General features: G+C 54.5%; 2 protein-coding genes across 13 annotated transcripts in view; both read right to left on the bottom strand.

Moving 5' to 3' along the window:
• Window positions 1-5294, bottom strand: part of C8H4orf50 (chromosome 8 C4orf50 homolog) — a 65543-nt gene extending 60249 nt beyond the window's left edge. For 2 of the 4 annotated variants that reach the window (XM_021100974.2, XM_084970821.1), the window contains exon 1: window positions 3122-5294. The gene's annotated coding sequence lies outside the window, so the exon portion shown is untranslated. 4 annotated transcript variants of the gene reach the window in all.
• Window positions 4253-18042, bottom strand: part of JAKMIP1 (janus kinase and microtubule interacting protein 1) — a 141108-nt gene continuing 127318 nt past the window's right edge. For 6 of the 9 annotated variants that reach the window (XM_084971492.1, XM_084971491.1, XM_084971496.1 and 3 more), the window contains 3 exons: window positions 9692-9757; window positions 6568-6612; window positions 5285-5425 (listed from right to left, as the gene is read on the bottom strand). In XM_084971492.1, coding sequence (XP_084827618.1) covers window positions 5396-5425; window positions 6568-6612; window positions 9692-9757 — 141 coding nt within the window. In that variant the 3' untranslated portion in view covers window positions 5285-5395. Of the gene's footprint in view, window positions 5426-6567; window positions 6644-9691; window positions 9758-18042 lie in introns of all 9 variants that reach the window. The other 3 variants (XM_084971494.1, XM_084971493.1, XM_084971497.1) reach the window with 1 other exon arrangement.

Genomic DNA, 18042 nt, shown 5'->3' with positions numbered 1-18042 from the left:
CAACAACAACAACAAAAGACAAAAGACAAAATAAATAAATAAATAAATAAATAAATAAATAAATAAAATAACAGGCTTGATTCTCCCCGTTAAAAATGACAGAGGAGCCTCCCCCAGCCCTTGTCTTAGAACACAGACTTTGGAAAACTTTGTGTTCTCTCTTCAGCTCGTAGAAATACATGTCAATCCACTTAAAAGCGAAATAAACCTGTTGCGTTTTCAGACCCAGGAATGTTTTTCCGAGGGTCCTGGGAACCATCTCATGGGCCTGTAAATATCGGAGGAAAAGGGAAGCCCCTCGCCCAGTGGCTGTGGGAGAAGCCTAACCTCATGGTCCCCTGGCTCCAAGGTGCAAAACTACCTTTTGTCACAAAGCCAGAAGGAATTCAATTTTCTTTTATATATAACAAATGAGCAGACACAGAGGGCCCATCCGATGGCCAGGTGGATTTAGGGTGATTTATGTGTCATAAGCGGTGCTGTCAAGTTCTCTTACTTGAGAACAAATGATTGTCTATCCTAAGGCTGCGTCCGAATGGGCTCTATCCCCTTGGCTAAAAAGGGGCGATATTCCTTTCTGTCTTTGCAAATCTCTTAGCAGATGGCCTGTCAGGCACATCAAAGTCTGGTTTCACGCTCATTTGATAATAAAAGTGTTTTCTTTCTTGTCTATCTTAGTGGAGATGTTGTCTGGTTGGGAGAAGATGGGGTGGAAAGTATCTTTCCCCAGCAGCGGTGGGTGGTTCGGGGCCTTGGGGTAGACGGGGAACAATCAGAGGCGGCAGAGTGGGTTATCGACCAAGAGGGGGCGCCATGGAGCAACTCAGCGCTCAGGCGGTTCTTGGGTGGAATCCTGGACAAATCACTTAAATTCTCGTAAAAGGTAGGGTGGGCAGTAACAACTGTACCTGCGCAAGGAGCTGCTAAGTCATACACAAAGGGCTGTAGGCAAAGAATTCTGCATGGGGCCGGGCACACAGGCAGAGTGCAGTGTGCAGGATGCTGGGTGGTGGGCAGAGGCAACACCGGGCAGTTCCAGATCACCTGCCTGGGCTGTGTCCAGCTCTGCCTCTTATGTGCCAAGATCTTAGGCGATTAACTCAGCCCCTTGCAAAAGGAGACAAATAGCAGTCCCCTCCCTGCTGTTGGCAGATTGTTGGCAGCTCTCAAGTGCCAGGTCCGGTGTCTGGCACCGTGAGCCCTGGAGACATGAGCCACAAGGAGCGCCCGAGAACAGGAAGACGGCTGGAGGGCTGTCTGCAGTAGAGTGACCACCTGGAAATCACCTGCCAGGCCTGCAAGGAGGAAGGAAGTGGGGATTCTAGCCTGTTCTTAGGGGGACAGCCCAGGGGAAGGCTCAGCCTCCCTTCGCCCTCCAGGACAGGTAACAGGCGTTTGCACCGCAGGGCTGCTGCCTGGGGAGTGTCTTCAGACACCTTTTGATAAGTATCTAAGACTGTGGGATTCATTGCAAGGAACCCTCTGAGTCGGAGGGAGAAGGGCAGGAGCGTGGCCTGGCCTGGGATTGTTACCCTGGTGGGCTTGTCAGGGCTGGAGACCTGGGATAAGGGGACAGAGGGCCAGGGGGCTGTTGGAAGGACCGCACCCTGCACCCCTGGCAGCCTCGGTGAGTCCCCAAAGGGACATGGGGTCCCCACTTCAGATAGGACTCGCAGCCCCGGAGAGGGGGTGGGGAGGGGGTTTGAGGGCAGGTGGGGGGGAGACGGGGGGTCTGGAGACCGCAGCTGTGCCCCCAAGCTGGAATTGCCAAGGGTTCTTAGACCACCTGGGGGGAGCACCCCAAATTGGCTGGTTGGGACCCTCAGCTTGGCAGGCCTCTAGCAGGTTCTGGTTAAATGTGAGAAAAGAGAAGCAGACATACATTTCTGATCGGGGAGCATCGGGCGGGATTTCTGCTCATCACAAGCTGGTTCTGGAAGGCGAGGGGAGAGCAGGAGCTCGGGGCCTGGGGCTCAACTGCGGACGTGAGGATGGAGGAGGGAGGCAGGGGCGGCGGACGGAAAGGGAATGATGACTGAGCCAAGAAAAGTGCTGAGGGGCCGCTAAACCCAGAGGGCAGCTCTCCAGGTGCCCAGAGCCAGGGACCCAGGCTGCACGGTGCACCTGCGCCCCCGCCTAGCCCCAGCCCGTGGGCCCTGCGCGCCTGGTCAGCGGGTGTCAGCTCAGACACAAGCCCCTGTTGCATTTCACCCAAGTGAGTCCAACCCAGCACGTGCAGAGGCGGGAAAACGGCCACGTGCCCGGGCTTTTCCCATTTTAGAACTGGAAGGCCCAACCGGGCCAAGAGGATGGCTGGTCCCCCGCAGGGCTGGTGGCTCTCCAGGCCAACGCAGCTGCCAGATGGCAGTGACAGGGCACAGTCTGCCCTCTGGAGCCCTCTGCCCTTCTCTGCCTCACTGGTTGCCCCTGTCTGCAGGACTGAGAGGGGAGGGGAAGGGGGGACGGGAAGGGGGGACAGTGAGGGGAGGGGAGGTGGGAGGGGGGAGGTGTGAGGTGTGGGGGAAGGGGGGAGAGGGGAGAGGGAGGTGTGGGAGTGAAGGGGGAGGGTGAGGGGAGGGAGAGGAGTGAGGGGAGGGGGGAGGTGTGGGAGGGGGAGGGGAGGGAGGGGTCAGGTAGAGGTTTTGGGGAGGGGAGGGAGGGGGTGTAGGAGGTGTAGTGGGGAGGCAGAGGCTGTGGGGGTGCGAGGTATGGGGGAGAGGGAGGGGGAGTGAGGTTGGGGAGGGGAGAGAGCGCATGGAGGCAGCATAGTGTGCAGCCCCGTGTCAGGAACCTGACCTGGGCTCTCCAGCCCCCAGATCTGCAAGGAGCGTGGTGGCAAAGGACGGACCCAGCCCTTCTCTCTAGGTGAGAAAATGGCTTGGCTTCAGCTGGGTCTGCAGCCCTTGGCCCTGGAAACCACGCCTGCACAGAAGGGCCCCTGTGTTGCTAGGCAATGACCACCGCAGCAGCCTGAGCGGTGGGGCTCACCTGGGCACAGGGGGCCGTGGGTGACAAATGAGACATGCGAACGCACCTGGTGGGCGCCAGAGCTCTGAGGCCCCCTGAGTACAGTGGCTTTTGTGACTGGGCTTGTCCAGGGCAGGAACCTTGGAAGCCATACCTGGAACTGTCATAAGACTTGCTGGCTCTCTTTGGGGAGCTGGAGCTTCTAAGCTGAGCAGGTCCTGTGCATCCTGTGTGAGCATCCCTCCCTCACACCTGAACTATCTCCTGGGGGCCAAAGAGAAAGGTCCCTGGTCCCCTGTGGGCTGTATGGTCTCCCTTGAGGACGACTCCCACAAAGGTGTGTTGGATGCTGGCTGCTCCTCTCCTGCCTAGTGGTACCCAACGAAGACCACTGGTGAGCTGCTATCACCCCCATTCCACAGATGAAGAAATTAAGACTCAGAGCATCAAGTACTTTGTCAGTGTCCACTGCTGGGGAGTGGTTGGTTTGGGAATGAGTCTGACTTCAAAGCCACTGCCATTTGCATCCTGTTGTCTGGGTGAAGGAGCCAAGACAGAAGCATGGGGCAGGCTGGCAGGGGGCCCACACTCCTGCATCAGGGACAGGGTGGGCACTGTGCTGTGGACCAGCTTCCCAGAGACCCTTGCGTGCCCTCCAAACTTCTGCTGCTAAGTTAGCAAAGCAAGGCTTCTCTGTGCTTCTTTGGCCTCAGAGAAAGCAGATGTGCTTTTCATGGTCACACACTGTGTGTTTCCACATGGCCATTGCTGCCTGGAGTGCTCAGATGCCTGCATTTTTCAAGCAGAGACATCAGACATTCACTTTGGGTCACCAGACGTGGGAAGGTCATGGGGGCTGGTGTGGGGGTGCTTTGGGTTTAGATGTCAAAAGAAAATGGTCACTTCTCAGCTGTCTTGGGCGTATGTTTGCTTAGAGCCCCCTAATGCTTTGGTTCAGTTTGAACATCCCTCCCTATCAGGCTGGTGGCTGGGTGCCCCTTCTGTGCTGAGTGTCGTGTCCTTCTCCATCCTTGGACTTGTCCTTCTGAGAACTTTCAGCACCTCTGTTGGAGTCCTTCTTCCCATGATTCCTTCTGTGGCTTAAATTGCTGTCGTTTTAGTTTTGTCCGCAGGTTATTCTCACTAGAAATTGCAGGATTGCTCTTGTAGCCCAACAGGCACAGGGCAGTGCCTCTTCCCATGGCTGGGATCAAACCATCCTTGCCTTTGGCTGCTTTTTCCAACACAGATGTGGCTAGCCTTTTTCCTTCTTCACTGTATTCTATTTCACTTGATCTATTTTGATTCCAAAGGCCTTCCTTCCAAAAGTTTGGGAAGAGGACGGTCATATGAGCAGGTGGTACCTTCTCCTGGACATGTTCCCCCACTCACCGGCTCATCCTAGCATAACAACAGCGACAACAGCCAAAAGTAACTTCTCTTCTCTGGGCTTCCCTCCTGGGCTTGGCTCCCATCAGCTGATGTCCTGTTCTCCTTGGCTGCCCCACCCCACCTGTTCTCCTGGGAGGCTTGGTTCAGAGGCGGAGCACCTGAGATCGGGAAGTGCCGCCTTCTTGTCTGAGGTTTTCAGAGAGCAGACCTGGTTTCAGACCCCTGCAGGAGGAGCACCCGCAGGTGCACCACAACTTGGCGTTTCTTCCTCACCAGCCCCTTGCAAATTACACCCAAAATGGGACACAGCCCGAGCGTGGGGTAGTCAGGGACCACGTCCACCTCTCAGCCCTCCTTCTACGGCGGCCTCAGGTGCAATCAAGGTTCTGGAGCTTTCACTGTGTCACACCCACAAGAGTGATGGAGCCCGTGGCGTCCCCCTTGTAAATCTGAGGTCCTGGGGTCCACCATCCACGGGCTCCAGCCCTCTCTCCTGCCGCCAGCTGCTGAATCCAGCTGCACACGGATCTGGAGGGGTTTGCTGAGTGGGGCTTGACTCTGGGTTCAGATCACAGGGACATGTGCAAGTCACTCTGGCGGACAGACTCTGGGATGCACAGGACACAGTTCATGGAGACATATGTACACAGTGTCGAGCCAGACACACGCACCGCGGCCAGGGGAGGCAGGCCGTGCAGGGATGAGGATGCAGGCCTGTCCCCAGACAGTGCAGTGGCTCTCCAATCACTCGGTTTCTAGTAATTGCACTTAGTTTCCTGGTATTCAGGTCTCTGCCCCTCGGGCTCTTGAAGGTGCCACAGTGGGGACTCAGACGTGGCCCTGAGCTTGACAAATTCCCCATTGTCCCTGCAGATCTCCCAAGCTCAGCCTAGGCAGGACCCAGCCATACATCCTAAATGCCTCCCCTTTGAACTGTTGTCAAGTATCCGCAAATTCTGGTTTCAGTCTCTGGGCTTGGAATAGCTTGTTTTGCCGTTGAATTTTGGTTTGAGTGGGATTGGGGTTGCCATAGGAGTCAGTGTATTCCGTAAGCTCTTTTTCTATCCTGGACAATGGAAAAAAAAAAAAATTGAAAAGACAGGAGAACCAAGGATTACAATGACTGGAGAACTCCCTGGCTTATCTGCCCTCACTGGTCCCCACTGCTGCCCTGACTCTCTGGCTGGACAATCCGGGGAAAGAGGAAGCAGGGTTAAGGCAGCCTATTCCCTAGAACCCACTCCCTGACCCCCCATTGGGACCCCCACTCCCCCTCTGGTGAGCCCTGGTAAGTCCTTTCTTTGCTGCCCAAGCTCTGAATGATCAACGACCATGTGCCCAGCGCTGCCCTAGGACTGGGGCACAGAGGCTGCAAGGAAAACTCCTGGGTGCAGGGCTGGGGCTCAGGGCGTCCACAAGAACCTCAGGCAGGTGGGATGCAGCGTCAGAGCTTAGTCTGGGGGCTACAGCCCACCCACCCCACCCCCGCCCCAGGGCACACAGGACCTCACTCGGACTGGGTTCAGGGTCAGAACTCTAGAGGCCCCGACAGAGTCCCAGCCATGGTGAGCAGTCAGAAGAGGGAGAAAGGGGAGGCCTGGGAGCCAAAGCGGGAGCTCAGGGTGAGGCACGCAGGGCCCAGTGAACAGAGCGGAACCAGCTGCCCAGACGGCATTGAAACCAGGCATGGGGTCAAAGGCAGGAGGAAGGGGAGAGGCCAGGCTCTTTCCACCGGCTTCTGGGGCATTTGGGATGCAGCTCATGGACTTGCGGGTCAGCCTCCTGCACCTGCAGACCCCTGACCCCAGAAGCCCACTCTGGTCTGGACCCGACAGGGAATTTCCTGACCCACGGGCAATAGAGAGCACACCAAAACCCGAAGCCAAAAGGGAAAAGCCTTTGGGGAAAGAAAACCACAACCCCCTTTTCAAGAGACAATAAAACGGGGGGACATCCAGGTTGTCGTGGTCCCACCTTATTCCCAGAGAGCTCCCCCATCTGCCTCCCCGTGGGGGAACTCACCAGCCACCCCTGGGAGCCCCGGCCCAGGGAGCCTGACCCTGAGAGATCTGTCACAAGGTCACCTTCCAGGGCATCTCGCCTCTCAAGGAATGTTACAGTCAGAGCTGGGGAGGGCATGGGAAGGGGGGAGGCTCTCCTTTTTAGAAACGTCACCACTTTTATCAGTGAAAATGAAAGGATACCAACCCGAGGTCTTGGCTCAGTGACGTCATCAAGGCCACAGAATGAATGCTAGTGAGAAAAACAAAAAAAGGAACAAAAACTATAAAACAAGACCAAAAGAAAATGAGGGGAGAAAAGAAAAGAAAAGAAAAGAAAAGAAAAAAAGATGTAAGCGATGTAGTTTGGAACTCCACGGCAGCATTTCACCCGGACCACGGCCCTGGGGTTGGGTTTGGAAAGACGGGAGGTAAGGGGGCTTTTGGAGGTGCTCCCCCCGCCACCCAGTGAGAAGCCCACCACGTGGAAAACCACGCTCAGGCTGGGGGGTCTTGACACGGTCCCCCCAAATCCAATTATTTCAAACGGGGGAGATACACATCGTGGACCAGGACTCATGGGCCCCGAGGTGTGGTTTTCTTGCAGAACGTGAGCAGACAGCGTATTTAGGGGAAGGTCCCTAAACAGTCACGGCTGATGGTCCCACCAAAAGTGGGCATGACCCGCGCGCACGCAAGGATCCAGAAAGATGCCACCCACGTCACAGGTCACCCAGTCCAACCTGTGGACAAGCGGACCCCTCCCTACACCATCCCCGCCAGCACCCACTCTCCCAAAACAGTCACTCTGTACAATCTTTTTTTTGGTCATGGAATCGGCCTATTTTAAAAAGAAAAAAAAAGAGCAGGAAAAAAAAAAATGGCCTTAAAGGAATGAGAAATTATACAGGTCCGTTTCAAAGAACAGTTTCGTAGCTTATTTATCACTTATTTTGTTTCAAAGGATTTGCTGCTGAGTAGGTGAAATAGGTCTGAATATGATCTGGGGCTTTTGAAAATAATTCATTATTTTTTTTCCAACGTGAGAGTTGTGAGTTAAGTTTTATTTGGAGAGAAATGAGGAGGCAGCATTTCAGAGAGTTCTGAGAAACTGCTCCATAAAAGGGGGATTTGGGGGGGGGGGGTCAAATGCATAATTTTTTTTTTCTTTTATGACCACAGCCAAGACACATGGAAGTTGCCGGGTCAGGAACTGAATCTGAGCCTCAGCGCAGCTGCGACAATGCCAGCTCTTTAACCCACTTCACCAGGCCAGGGATCAAACCTGCACCTCCACAGCAACCCAAGCTGCTGCAGGAGGATTCTTAACCCATGGCACCACAGCAGGAACTCCCGAGCACACATTTTTGCAGAAGCTTACTTCTAGTCGAGAGGAGCAGACATCTCCATGAAGAATTTGAGTGCTTTTCTAGATATGAGGAGATGCACAAATTGAGCTCGTAAAATCTCCTGAAAATATGTATCTAAAGGCCTATTCTGCCTGTTTTTCTCGGAGCATGAATGCCTCCCTCCTGGCCTCCACCCTGAACTCCTTTCAGGGGTGTCAACGGTCAGCATCTACAGCGGCTCATGATTTCATCCTTGCAGAGGCGGATGACAAGTGCCCACGTTTAGTTGCCAAAGGCAAGAGCTCCCCTAAGTTAATGAAAATGTAAAAATCCAAACAGCCCCCACATTTTCAGAAAATGTTTAGAACTGTTGGAAGTTAGAGCTAGAAGGGGCATTTAGAATCACCTAGCTCTTCACTGTCTCCGTGGGGAAACTGAGGCTCGGGGAGGTGGAGTTGGGGGGGGTCCTTGCCAAGACCACGTGGGGGTGCTGGCAAGGAAAGAATTCTCGACCACTGACAGTGGTGGCTGCGGTTATTTTTCTGCCAACCCAGGCCGAGAGGGCCCACAGGGAAATCCTTGAAGTATACGTGAGATCCTCTGGCTCCTTAAAATAGGAGCTGGCAGACGGGAACTCTAGGAATCGGTTTAAACCTAATTCCCGCTGGATGGCCGGGGGCCCTGGCGGGAGAGCCAGCCCAACCCCCAGCGCAGATGCTCCAGCCATAACCCTCTGCTGCCCCCCTGAGGACACTGCCGGTTGTGCAGGCTGGTAAGCCCCGCGGCTCCAGGGGCAGGTGCGTTGAAGCCAGAAAGGTGATTTTCACCTATTTAAAAGCAGACTCGCAGGAGAGAAACCTGTAGCAGCTGAAGAGCTGCTCTATATCTTTGCGCCATCGTGTTTGAGTCCCTCTAGACAGAGTGGACTATCATCCCATTTGTAGGTAGCCCCCAATCTGCTCTCTGGTGGCTTCTGTGACTTTGGTCTCACTCTGTCGATGGAATGAGTGGGCTTCCGCTCCCCAAAGACTGGCCTAAGACACCTGAAGCCCAGATATGCCCTTTCTCCCTCTTCTTCCCTGGGGAAGCTTCTGGGGCACATTGTCGCTGAGGGGCCCCCCTAGGTGGGGTCACTTCACCTGTTCCCACACGTGCGCTTATCCCTGTGATACAAAATGTGCAACTGTGGGTTTTCTCTCTACGCAGGTATTACTCATCCTGCAAACACTTGACAATGGTGTATTCCGTGGTAAGAACTGTCTTGGGTAAAGAGATGAAGAAAAGCTGGTCCCTGAACTCAAGGAAGTCACAGCCCCCGGGTGGATGTGCAGGAAGTAGCAAATGTCCTGATAAAGGTGCTGCACACATGGACTCATTGGTCCCTCTGGACCGACAGCATGTGGCAGAGGTGCTGGTGGAGTGGCTGTGATATCCCTGGAGACCCCAGCTATCCCGTCCCAGCTACGGGCTCATTGGCAAGTGTCTCAGCATCCCCACCTGTAAAAAGGTAATAATATAGGGAGACAATGGGGCTGGGTGCCAGCCTCACTTCCTGCTGGGAGGGAAGGACTCCCAAGAATACCGGTTTGGGGCAAATCCATCCTTTAAGGTGAAGGAGTCCACGAGAGACAGCCCATGTCTGTGGCTGGCTTATGGCTCATGAAAGGTCCCCCCCACCCTTCCTAGTGAGGTAGTGTCAGAGGCAAGCTGTGGAAGGTCTTTCTGGAAAGAAAAAAAAAAAAAAAAGACAACCCCATCCCTCCTCACGCAAAGTTGGTCCCAGACTGCACTTTTCTTCCCTAGAGAAGTACTTGATGGGGCTGCTTAATGTCTTAGACTACTAGTCTGGGGGACAGGGTCAGAGAAGGGAAGGCTGGAGACAGGAGCCCAGGCCTTGGGTTTCATGGAACTGAAAAGAGACTATGCCATGCTAGCAGCTCATGGAAAGAAGCCCAGGGAGTGGTCCGAGCGCAAACCACCTACCTTCTCTTCCAGCTCTTTCAGATGTCGCTTCTGGACTTCCAGCTTGTCCTCCAACTCACGGACTCTCTGCAATACATTAAGTTCAGTGTCAGAAAAAAGAAAACTTCCAGGTTCAAACCTTACTATTCCTTGTTTATCATGGTGGAGTGGATGCAGAGTGACACAGAAATGAAGTGGGCAGCTCAACTCACTTAAAAATGGGAGTCTAGGCAATTGACAAGGTTACAGAGTTTCTGGCATGTGGCAAGGTGATTATATACATATTTTTCATTATGGTTTATTAAAGATCCTGAATGCAGTTCCCTGTGCTATGCAGTAGGACCTTGTTCTTTATCTATTTTATATACAGTAGTTTTGTATCTGCTCATCCCAAATGCTTAATTTAACCCCCTTCCATCTTTCCCCTTTAATAACAGTAAGATTGTTTTCTATGTCTGTGAGTCTGTTTCTGTTTTGTAAATAAGTCCTTTGTGTCATATTTCAGATTCCACTTGCAAGTGATATCATATGGTATTTGTCTCTCTCTGTCTGACTTACTTGGCTTAGCACGATAACCTCTAGGTCTGTCCATGTCGCTGCAAATGGCATTATTTCAGTCTCTTTTTTTATGACTGAGTAGTGTTCCACTGTACATATGCACCACATCGTACTTTTGTACCTGGGCAGGCCTGTCTCTCCACCCCCTGAATCAAGACTGAGGCCTCTCCAGACCCAGGAGGCTCCCTCAGGCCCCTCTGTGACTCTGTTTTGACCTCTACCAATAGAGGAAGATTGTATCTGTTCTTGAAATAACATGGGAAGGAAATTATACCGTGTGTGCTCTTGCAAAGGATCTTTTTAAAACACAAACATCCAGTGTTGCCATTGTGGCTCAGCAGGTTAAGAACTGACTAGTGTCCGTGAGGATGTGGGTCCTAACCCTGGCTTCACTCAGTGGGTTAAGGATCCAGCATTGCCCTGAGCTGCCGCAGAGGCTGCAGATGTGGCTCGGATCCTGCACTGCTGTGGCTGTGGTGTAGGCTGGCAGCTGCAGCTCTGATTTGACCCTAGCCTGGGTCAAAAGGAAAAAAGGAAAAAAAAAGTAATAAAAAACCCATAAACCTCAAGCCTAGAGGGAGATACAGAGGCACCTTGGGCAGGTTAATAGAGATGGTGATTTAAAGCAGCGGCACGTGCCACACTCGTCCAAGGTGTATTTAGCTGGAGCCTGGCAGCCGGGACAGAGGAAGTGAGTGCCAGTGGCAGGCATGGCTGTGGCAGCCACCAGGATTCTCAGAAGCCCACTTGGCACTGGGCTTCAGGACCAACTGTCCCCATTTGCTCAGGACATTCCTGGTTTAGCACTGAAAGTGCAGTCTTGAGAAACCCATCAGTCCCAGGCAAACGGGGACAGCTGCTGTGCCCACTGACTGTCTCTTGGGGTGCACGCCCAGCACCCTCAGTGGTTTATCCATCTGTTCTTTCTGGTTCCACACAGCATCCCACCGGTTGAGGGCAGTGGGGTTGGCAAGTACGACCTTTTCCAGCTTGTCACATGCCCAGGAGCACCCCATCACCTCTAAAGAGCGGACACCCCTGGACACCTGCCTAGCTGGCTGCAGCCTTGCCAAGCCTGAACGGAGCTGGAGACCCAACTCCTTGGGTGTACGCTGTCAGGCTGAAGAGTGGGCGATTTGGGTCAGCCTGGATTAAGCATGTGGCCCCGTTATCAGGCCTGGAGCAGCCTTCTAGGCCTAGACCCCCAAACTCGGATCAACATCACCTGCCCCAGAGTTTCTGACCCAGTAGTTCTGGGGTGGAGCCTGAGAAGACGTATGTCCCACAGGTTCCTGGGGGATAAGGATGCTGCTGGTCAGGGGCCCCATTCTGAGCCACCCCTCTGGGCACCTGCACCCACTCAGCAAATATGGCATCATATGCCCAGAGCTTCAGGGAGGTTATGGTCCAATCAAGCCCAGGCGGTGGCTTTATACAAACACACAGATGGTGCCCTGGATGAAGACAGGTGTCATGGAAGAAGTCAAGCAGCGGTAGGGACGGGCTGGACGCTATTGCATGTGGGTCTTCAGGGAAGGTCATGCTGAGCAGAGAGGGCGGGGGGTAAGGAACTGAGGTGTGGGCTGTGGGCCAGAGGAGACACAGAAGCCAGCCCCCAGTGGTTTTCCAGACGCCGAAGAGGGAAGGGAATGCCAGGCAGAAGGAATGGTGTCTGTATACAGGGAGCTGGGGGTGCGGGATGGGCGGAGCCCAGAGGGTCTGGAATGTTCTGGTGAGGAGCTTGGTGATTCAGGGAGAGGGGGTGCGGGGGGGGTGTAAAGGATTTTAAGCAGGGAGATGATGAGATTGTGATTTTGGAAAGAGCACACTGCCAGCAAAGCAGAGGGGGATGCACATGGAAGAAGCGCCGGCAACACTTCTGCTCTCAGATCTGTGACCTTGGGCAGGTGGTTCAGCCTCCCTGGCCTTGGCTTTCTGATCTGTCAGTTGGGGTTAATAGCGTTGCCCATTAGCAAGCGAGCCTGTGCAATGTGCTTGGAGCAGGGCTGGCAGAGGGAGCCAGTGTTACCTCTCACCCGAGGGTAACATCTGGCCCGCCTCCCAAGACCCCCTCCCAAGACGGGCCGGCAGAGAGCATCTCAGAATGAGCACAGAACTTGGCTGGCCCCTGGCTTGGATCCCGGGCCCCAGACTTAAGCAGCTGGTGGATTCGGGGGAGTCACGTAATCGAGTAACCTCTCTGTGCGGAATCCCTCCTCTAAGATCTACACGCTCACCCAATGACCTTGACATGCGGACCTGGGGAAAGTGCCCTATAAACTACAGCGCCGCACCGAGGGAGGACAGCGCTTTATCGCTTCCAAATGATGTGCAAAAATCTCCTAGGAACAAATTCTGGGCATTAAAAAATCAGCCTGAGGCATTCTCATTCTAATCTTTCCTGACTTTTTTTTTTTTTTTTTAAATAACCAGGGTCAGTCTCTCACTCGGGTATGGGAGGCTGGAAGGGGCTTTGAGATCTGATGCCATGGTTCCACATTCCGGCTCTGCCACTTCCTGGCTGTGTGACGCCGGGCAAGTGGCTGACCCTCTCTGAGCCTCACTCGCCTCACCTGTGAAACTGCACCAGTAGTTCTCATAGGGTTGGTGTGAGTGTTAATGAACCAACATTTATGGAGCCCCTTCCACGTGCCAGCTCTGGTCTACCTCCCTGCATTGGACCACAAGCCTCACGAGGGCAGCTGAGTCCCCGGCACTTGGGGCAATGCTCGGCAATGCGGACATTCGGAAAAAGTACAAGCCAGGAGTTTCCTGGTGGCTTAACGGTTAAGGATTTGGCGTTGTCGCTGCTCTGGCTCCATCCCAGGCCCGGGAACTTCTGAGTGCCATGGACATGGTGACAAAAGGACAGGGGGAGGGGGGAAGAATAAGAAGAGGAAGGGGAAGAAGGGGAGGAAGAAGGGGCATTAGAAATGAAGGCGGCGTGGCGTGGAGCAGGGGAAGCTCGTGAAAGAGGTGCTGATGCATTTGCCGAGCAGAGCCCGGGGCCCAGAGGTGTTGTTCTTTACCAGGTAGTGTTCTAACGATGCTCCTTACACCTATTGTTTCGGCCTGGTGGTCCCTTCTAAGAATTCCGTATGCGGTGGGTACTGCTTTTAAAATCACAGCTGACGAACAAGGTAAACTTTTCCTCCCGCACAATAAACCCGGCCTCCCCTTGGGGCCTTTTAACTTGCTGTTCTCTCTGCAAATTGCTGCACGGCTCACCTCTCACATCATTCCAGCCTCAGGTCTCACCGTTTCTTTCTTTTCTTTTCTTTTCTTTTTTTCTTTCACTTCTTAGGACCACGCCTGTGGCACATGGAGGCTCCCAGGCTAGGAGAGGAATCGAAGCTGCACCTGCTGGCCTACACCACAGCCATAGTAATGCCAGATCAGAGCTACGTCTGTGACCTACTCCACAGCTCACGGCAATGGCAGATCCTTAACCCACTGAGCGAGGCCAGGGATCGAACTCGCATCCTCATGGATACTAGTCAGGTTCGTTACTGCTGAGCCACGACAGGAACTCTGCAGGCTCACCTTATCTGATATTTAGGCGCCTGCCGCTTACTTCCCCTGAGTGGGACAGGAAAACACACTCTCTAGGAAAGCAGAGACTTTGCCCACTGCTCCACCCCCGCCTGGTGGCCAGACCTGTGCTCGGCACGTGATAGGTGCTCAGGGAACAGCTGTGGAATGAAGGCAGGAGGCGGCAGGGTCTCACTGTCGTCAGCATCGTGCTGTCACGGGGCTGGCTGTCGGGAAAGTCTCTCTACCTGGGCCTCACCTGGATGACCCAAGTCCAGCCCAGTCCTCTCAAGGAAACACCCAGCCAAACAGATGTACTCTCAAGTCTGAGCATCTTTTGCCAAGACACCGAGATGCTGGCTGAGGCTTCTGCTTCCTGCTGCTATTACACGTGTAACGTTGGGCAGGGGGTGGAGGGCGGAGCAGGAATCTGTTAGCATCATGGCATCCTCGGTCACATCTGTGCCACCCTGGGAGAGTCTGGCCAAGCATTTCTGCCTACAGGGTGACACAGGACCCTGAAGACAAAGCCTAGAGCTGGAGCTGCTCTGAACCACCCACAGTGCAGACACAGAACCTGGGGTCAGGAGGGTGCAGCCCTGCCAACGTCTCGGAGCTGAGCCCAGAGCAGGAGGAGGTGGAGCCCTCCCCCTGGAATCTGGGACCTGCTATGACAGAGGAGGGTTCACCTGAGCTGCATCAGGGCAGAAGGCAGGAGAACTCGCTTGCTTACAAAGCCAAAAAAATAACGAGACCCTCTGCGATGGGCAGAATTGTGTTCCCTTCAAATTCCTGTATTGAAGCCCTAACCCACAGGGGGGGACTGCCTTTGGAGACCGGGTTACGAGGTTAAATGAGCTCACAGGCTGGGCCCTAATCTTGTAGGATTGGTGGTTTTATGAGAAAAGCACGATGACCGCTCTCTCTCCCATCTGTGCCCCACGCTGCACACCCCTCCAACCCCCTCGCCCTGTGTGCGGGCGCAGAGGGGAAGGCGGCCGCGTGTGAGCCAGGAAGAGAGCCCTCGCCAGCAACCAACCAGACGGTACCTGATGCTGCATGTCCAGCCTCTGCTGTTTAGGCCCCCCCAATCTGTGGTCCTTTGTTATGGCAGCCCAAGCCAACAAAGACAGACACTTAAACCCCCTGTAACCCTCAGCCCTGTGTCTCAAAGACTAATATTTAACTACTTGAGCTTGCGCAGAAATCACATTTCTTGGGCGTCTTGTTAAATGCAGGACCCTATGCAGCAGGTCTGGGGTGGGGCCCGAGCAAGCTGAACTTCTAAGAGCTCTCAGGTGATATGCTCTGCAGACCGCAGGGTAGTCCAGCCAGGGTGGACTTGGAACGCTGCCTTGCTGTTACTACACAGACAGCCCTCCTCTGCCTGGACACCGCCCAGGCAGCAGCTCACTCACTCCCGGCTGTGCTCCATCTCACAAATGCCCCAGAGCGATGCACCATCCGCGAGTGACACCAGCACTGGCTGAGATGCGCGCATCAGTGTATCTTAGTAAGAGTGGGAGCAGCCTTCGTCTTCGGTGGGAGGAAGCATGTCTACCATTTACCTTTGGCAGAATTCTCAACTGATCGGAAGGTGATTCAGAGGTCGGGGACAAGCAGCTCCCAGCCCTGGCTCAAGCTCAGTCCCTTTTCCCACGGGGAGGCACGTGCAATTTACTAGGAAGGCCAAGAGAATCGTCAAAGGAAGGGAGTCCCCCGCACGACCTGACACAGACACTCCAAAACCTTTGCTGTTAAAGGACTTTCTTCTGTAAGGGAGCCTAGTCCTCAGTGGCCCACGCAGCCAGCATGGCTTGCTTTCCACTTGTTCTTTTTTTTTTTTTTTTTTTCTAATCATCGGAGTCCCTTTTTCTCTTGGTGGGACATGGTGCTTTCCCAGGATTCCCAGCCACATGTGGCATTGACCTTTGCCTTTAGGGTGTGCAATGGACCCATCACACATCCCACACTTAGACCAGCACCTCTGTGGGATCCGGGTCCTTGGGCGGGATCAATTACACAAATGCTTTTGAATCACAAAGGATTCAAATACACAAAGGCTCTTCTTCTTCTTCTTTGTGTGTGTGTGCATGTGTGTGGCTGTGCCTGTGGCATGTGAAAATTCCCAGGCGGAATCGAACCTGAGCCACAGCAGTAACCTGAGCCATGGTAGTGACCACACCAGATCCTTAACCCCGCTGAGTGGCCAGGGAAGCCTGACAAATGCTTTGCTTCAAGCTGGATTTTTGCTGCCCACGAATCAAGCCCTCATGCACGCTCAGCCGCGAGTCCCACCAAGGAGGCCCCACGCAGGCCATTGGCTAAGCAGGCACCCAGCTCCCAGCGCTGTCTGGCCCTGCACCTGCCACACCCTCACAGCCCGTGCTTGGCAACAGTAACAGCCACTTGCACTTGCTGAGAGTGCTTTCCATGTAAGTTCACGTAAAGCGTACAAGGTCCCGGTGAGTAGGCATTATTACCATCCCAGCAAAGTGAGGCCCAGAGAGGTTAAGTCACTTATCCAAGGCCACACAGCTAGTGAGAACAGGGCTCAAAGTTCCCAGGGTCTGTGTTTTCATCCAGTGCTAAGCACCCCTGCTCTGCTGCTGTCTGAAATGCTGCTCCCGGGATGGTCACCTGGCTTTTTCCTATTTACCTTCAAACCTTAGCCCAGCTGGCCCTGTCGCAGCCTCCCCCCAGGAAGGGACCCTTCCCTGCAACCCCCAACACATTGCGCCCATGGACTGGAGAGCCCAGCCACGCTGGACGGTCAGGATCTGTTCCCCGTTTGGCTCCCCACCCCGACTGGATCGGGGCCAGCTTCGGTGACTTTTCACTGACGGCTCAGCGACAGTGTCCTCAGAGACAAACACCCCATGCCTGCAGCCCCGAGCAAGATCTCCTTGGACCGTAACTGACCATAAGCTCCTCCCCCTTTTGCCTCCCCTCCCCCACCCCCCACTCCGCAAACGCCTCCTCCTGGATCTTGCTGGATCTCTGCTCATTCCCACTGCAAATTGTCCGACTCCATCCCCAGTGGCCCATCCTGCACCAGCGGCTTCCCACCCACCTGAGCTGCAGGGACTCCAAACCCTCCCCACCTCACCCCCACTGTGTCCTTACAGGGGGTGTGGCTTCCTTCCTTCTTCCCTCAGGACCCAGCCCCATGTTGGGGGTACATACGCACGGTTTCACACTGTCACCTCCTTCCCCACCCTGTCTGCTCAGGGAAGAGCGGTCCGAGGGCCTTGTCATCACCTGCCGGCAACACTTGGGTTCCAGCCACCCCCTCACCTGCACGGGCCCTCGTGCTCGCCTCTCCGCTCCCTCCTGTTGGCCGCAGCACCCCTGCCTCTCAGGAATCTCCCATATTAATGAACCTCTCCCCCATTCTTGGGGGTGTGGGGGTGTCTGTGTCCTTGCCACTTAAGATGCTCAGCAAACATCCAGCACATGCTGGGCATCCCACAGGCTCAGGAACCAGCCGGCAGATCCCAGGGGCACAGGGGGCAGCGCGGGAGCCTGGGCAGAGGGGCGCGGGGGGCTGCAAGACATCCTCTCGCCCTCGCATCCTGACAGGTCCTCAACTGAGGGCCACCAGCAGTGCCTCCCGCACCCCCTCCTCAAACCCACCAGGGACCTTGGCTTCTCAGTCCACATGGGGGCTTCTGCTGCTTCGAACACCCCTCTCCGCCTCTGCTCCTCCAAAGTCTCTGTCTCCTCTGTGACTCTGAGTCCCACTGGAGGTCTGACCCTTCCTCACTGGCAGACACCTTTGGGGACATGTGTTCACCATCCTGAACCTCAGTTTCCTCATCAGGAAAATGGACATGATCACCCCCACCCGCAGGCGTCCCTGAGCTAAGGGACCTGACGCAGGGACCCCCAGCGAATGCCGGATCCAGCTGCTGCCTCCTCTTCCTCATCACCTTCCCGAGTCCGGGGAACGTGGTCCCTACGTGCTCAGCATGGCGGGATGCTCACCCGGCCCCCAAATTCACGTAGGATGACATTTACGTTTTCTGCGTTAGCAACTGATACAGCTTCCAGGGCCCTGTCCTCAAGGGAGCCGTCATCACAAAACACAGCCCGGAGCAAACCCCGCACCTCCTGGTCACAAGAACCCGAGTTTCTCTAACCCACCCCAAGCTCCCAGTCGATAAGTATGACCGGGTCACTTTCCTGTACAGCAGGCATTGACAGAACATTGTAAATCAACTATCATAAAAAAATTAAAAAAAAAAAGCAATATGTAAGAAAAAAAAAAAAAGAGCCTGAAT

The sequence above is a fragment of the Sus scrofa genome, chromosome 8, assembly GCF_054392235.1.
Source record: "Sus scrofa isolate SSC_HxYL_T2T_F1_AM1 chromosome 8, Sscrofa_HxYL_maternal_Yorkshire_Landrace_v2.0, whole genome shotgun sequence".
NCBI classification, from domain to species: Eukaryota; Metazoa; Chordata; class Mammalia; order Artiodactyla; family Suidae; genus Sus; species Sus scrofa.
The sequence above is the reverse complement of the archived record's forward strand: the minus strand, read 5'-3'. Positions and strand labels throughout refer to the sequence as shown.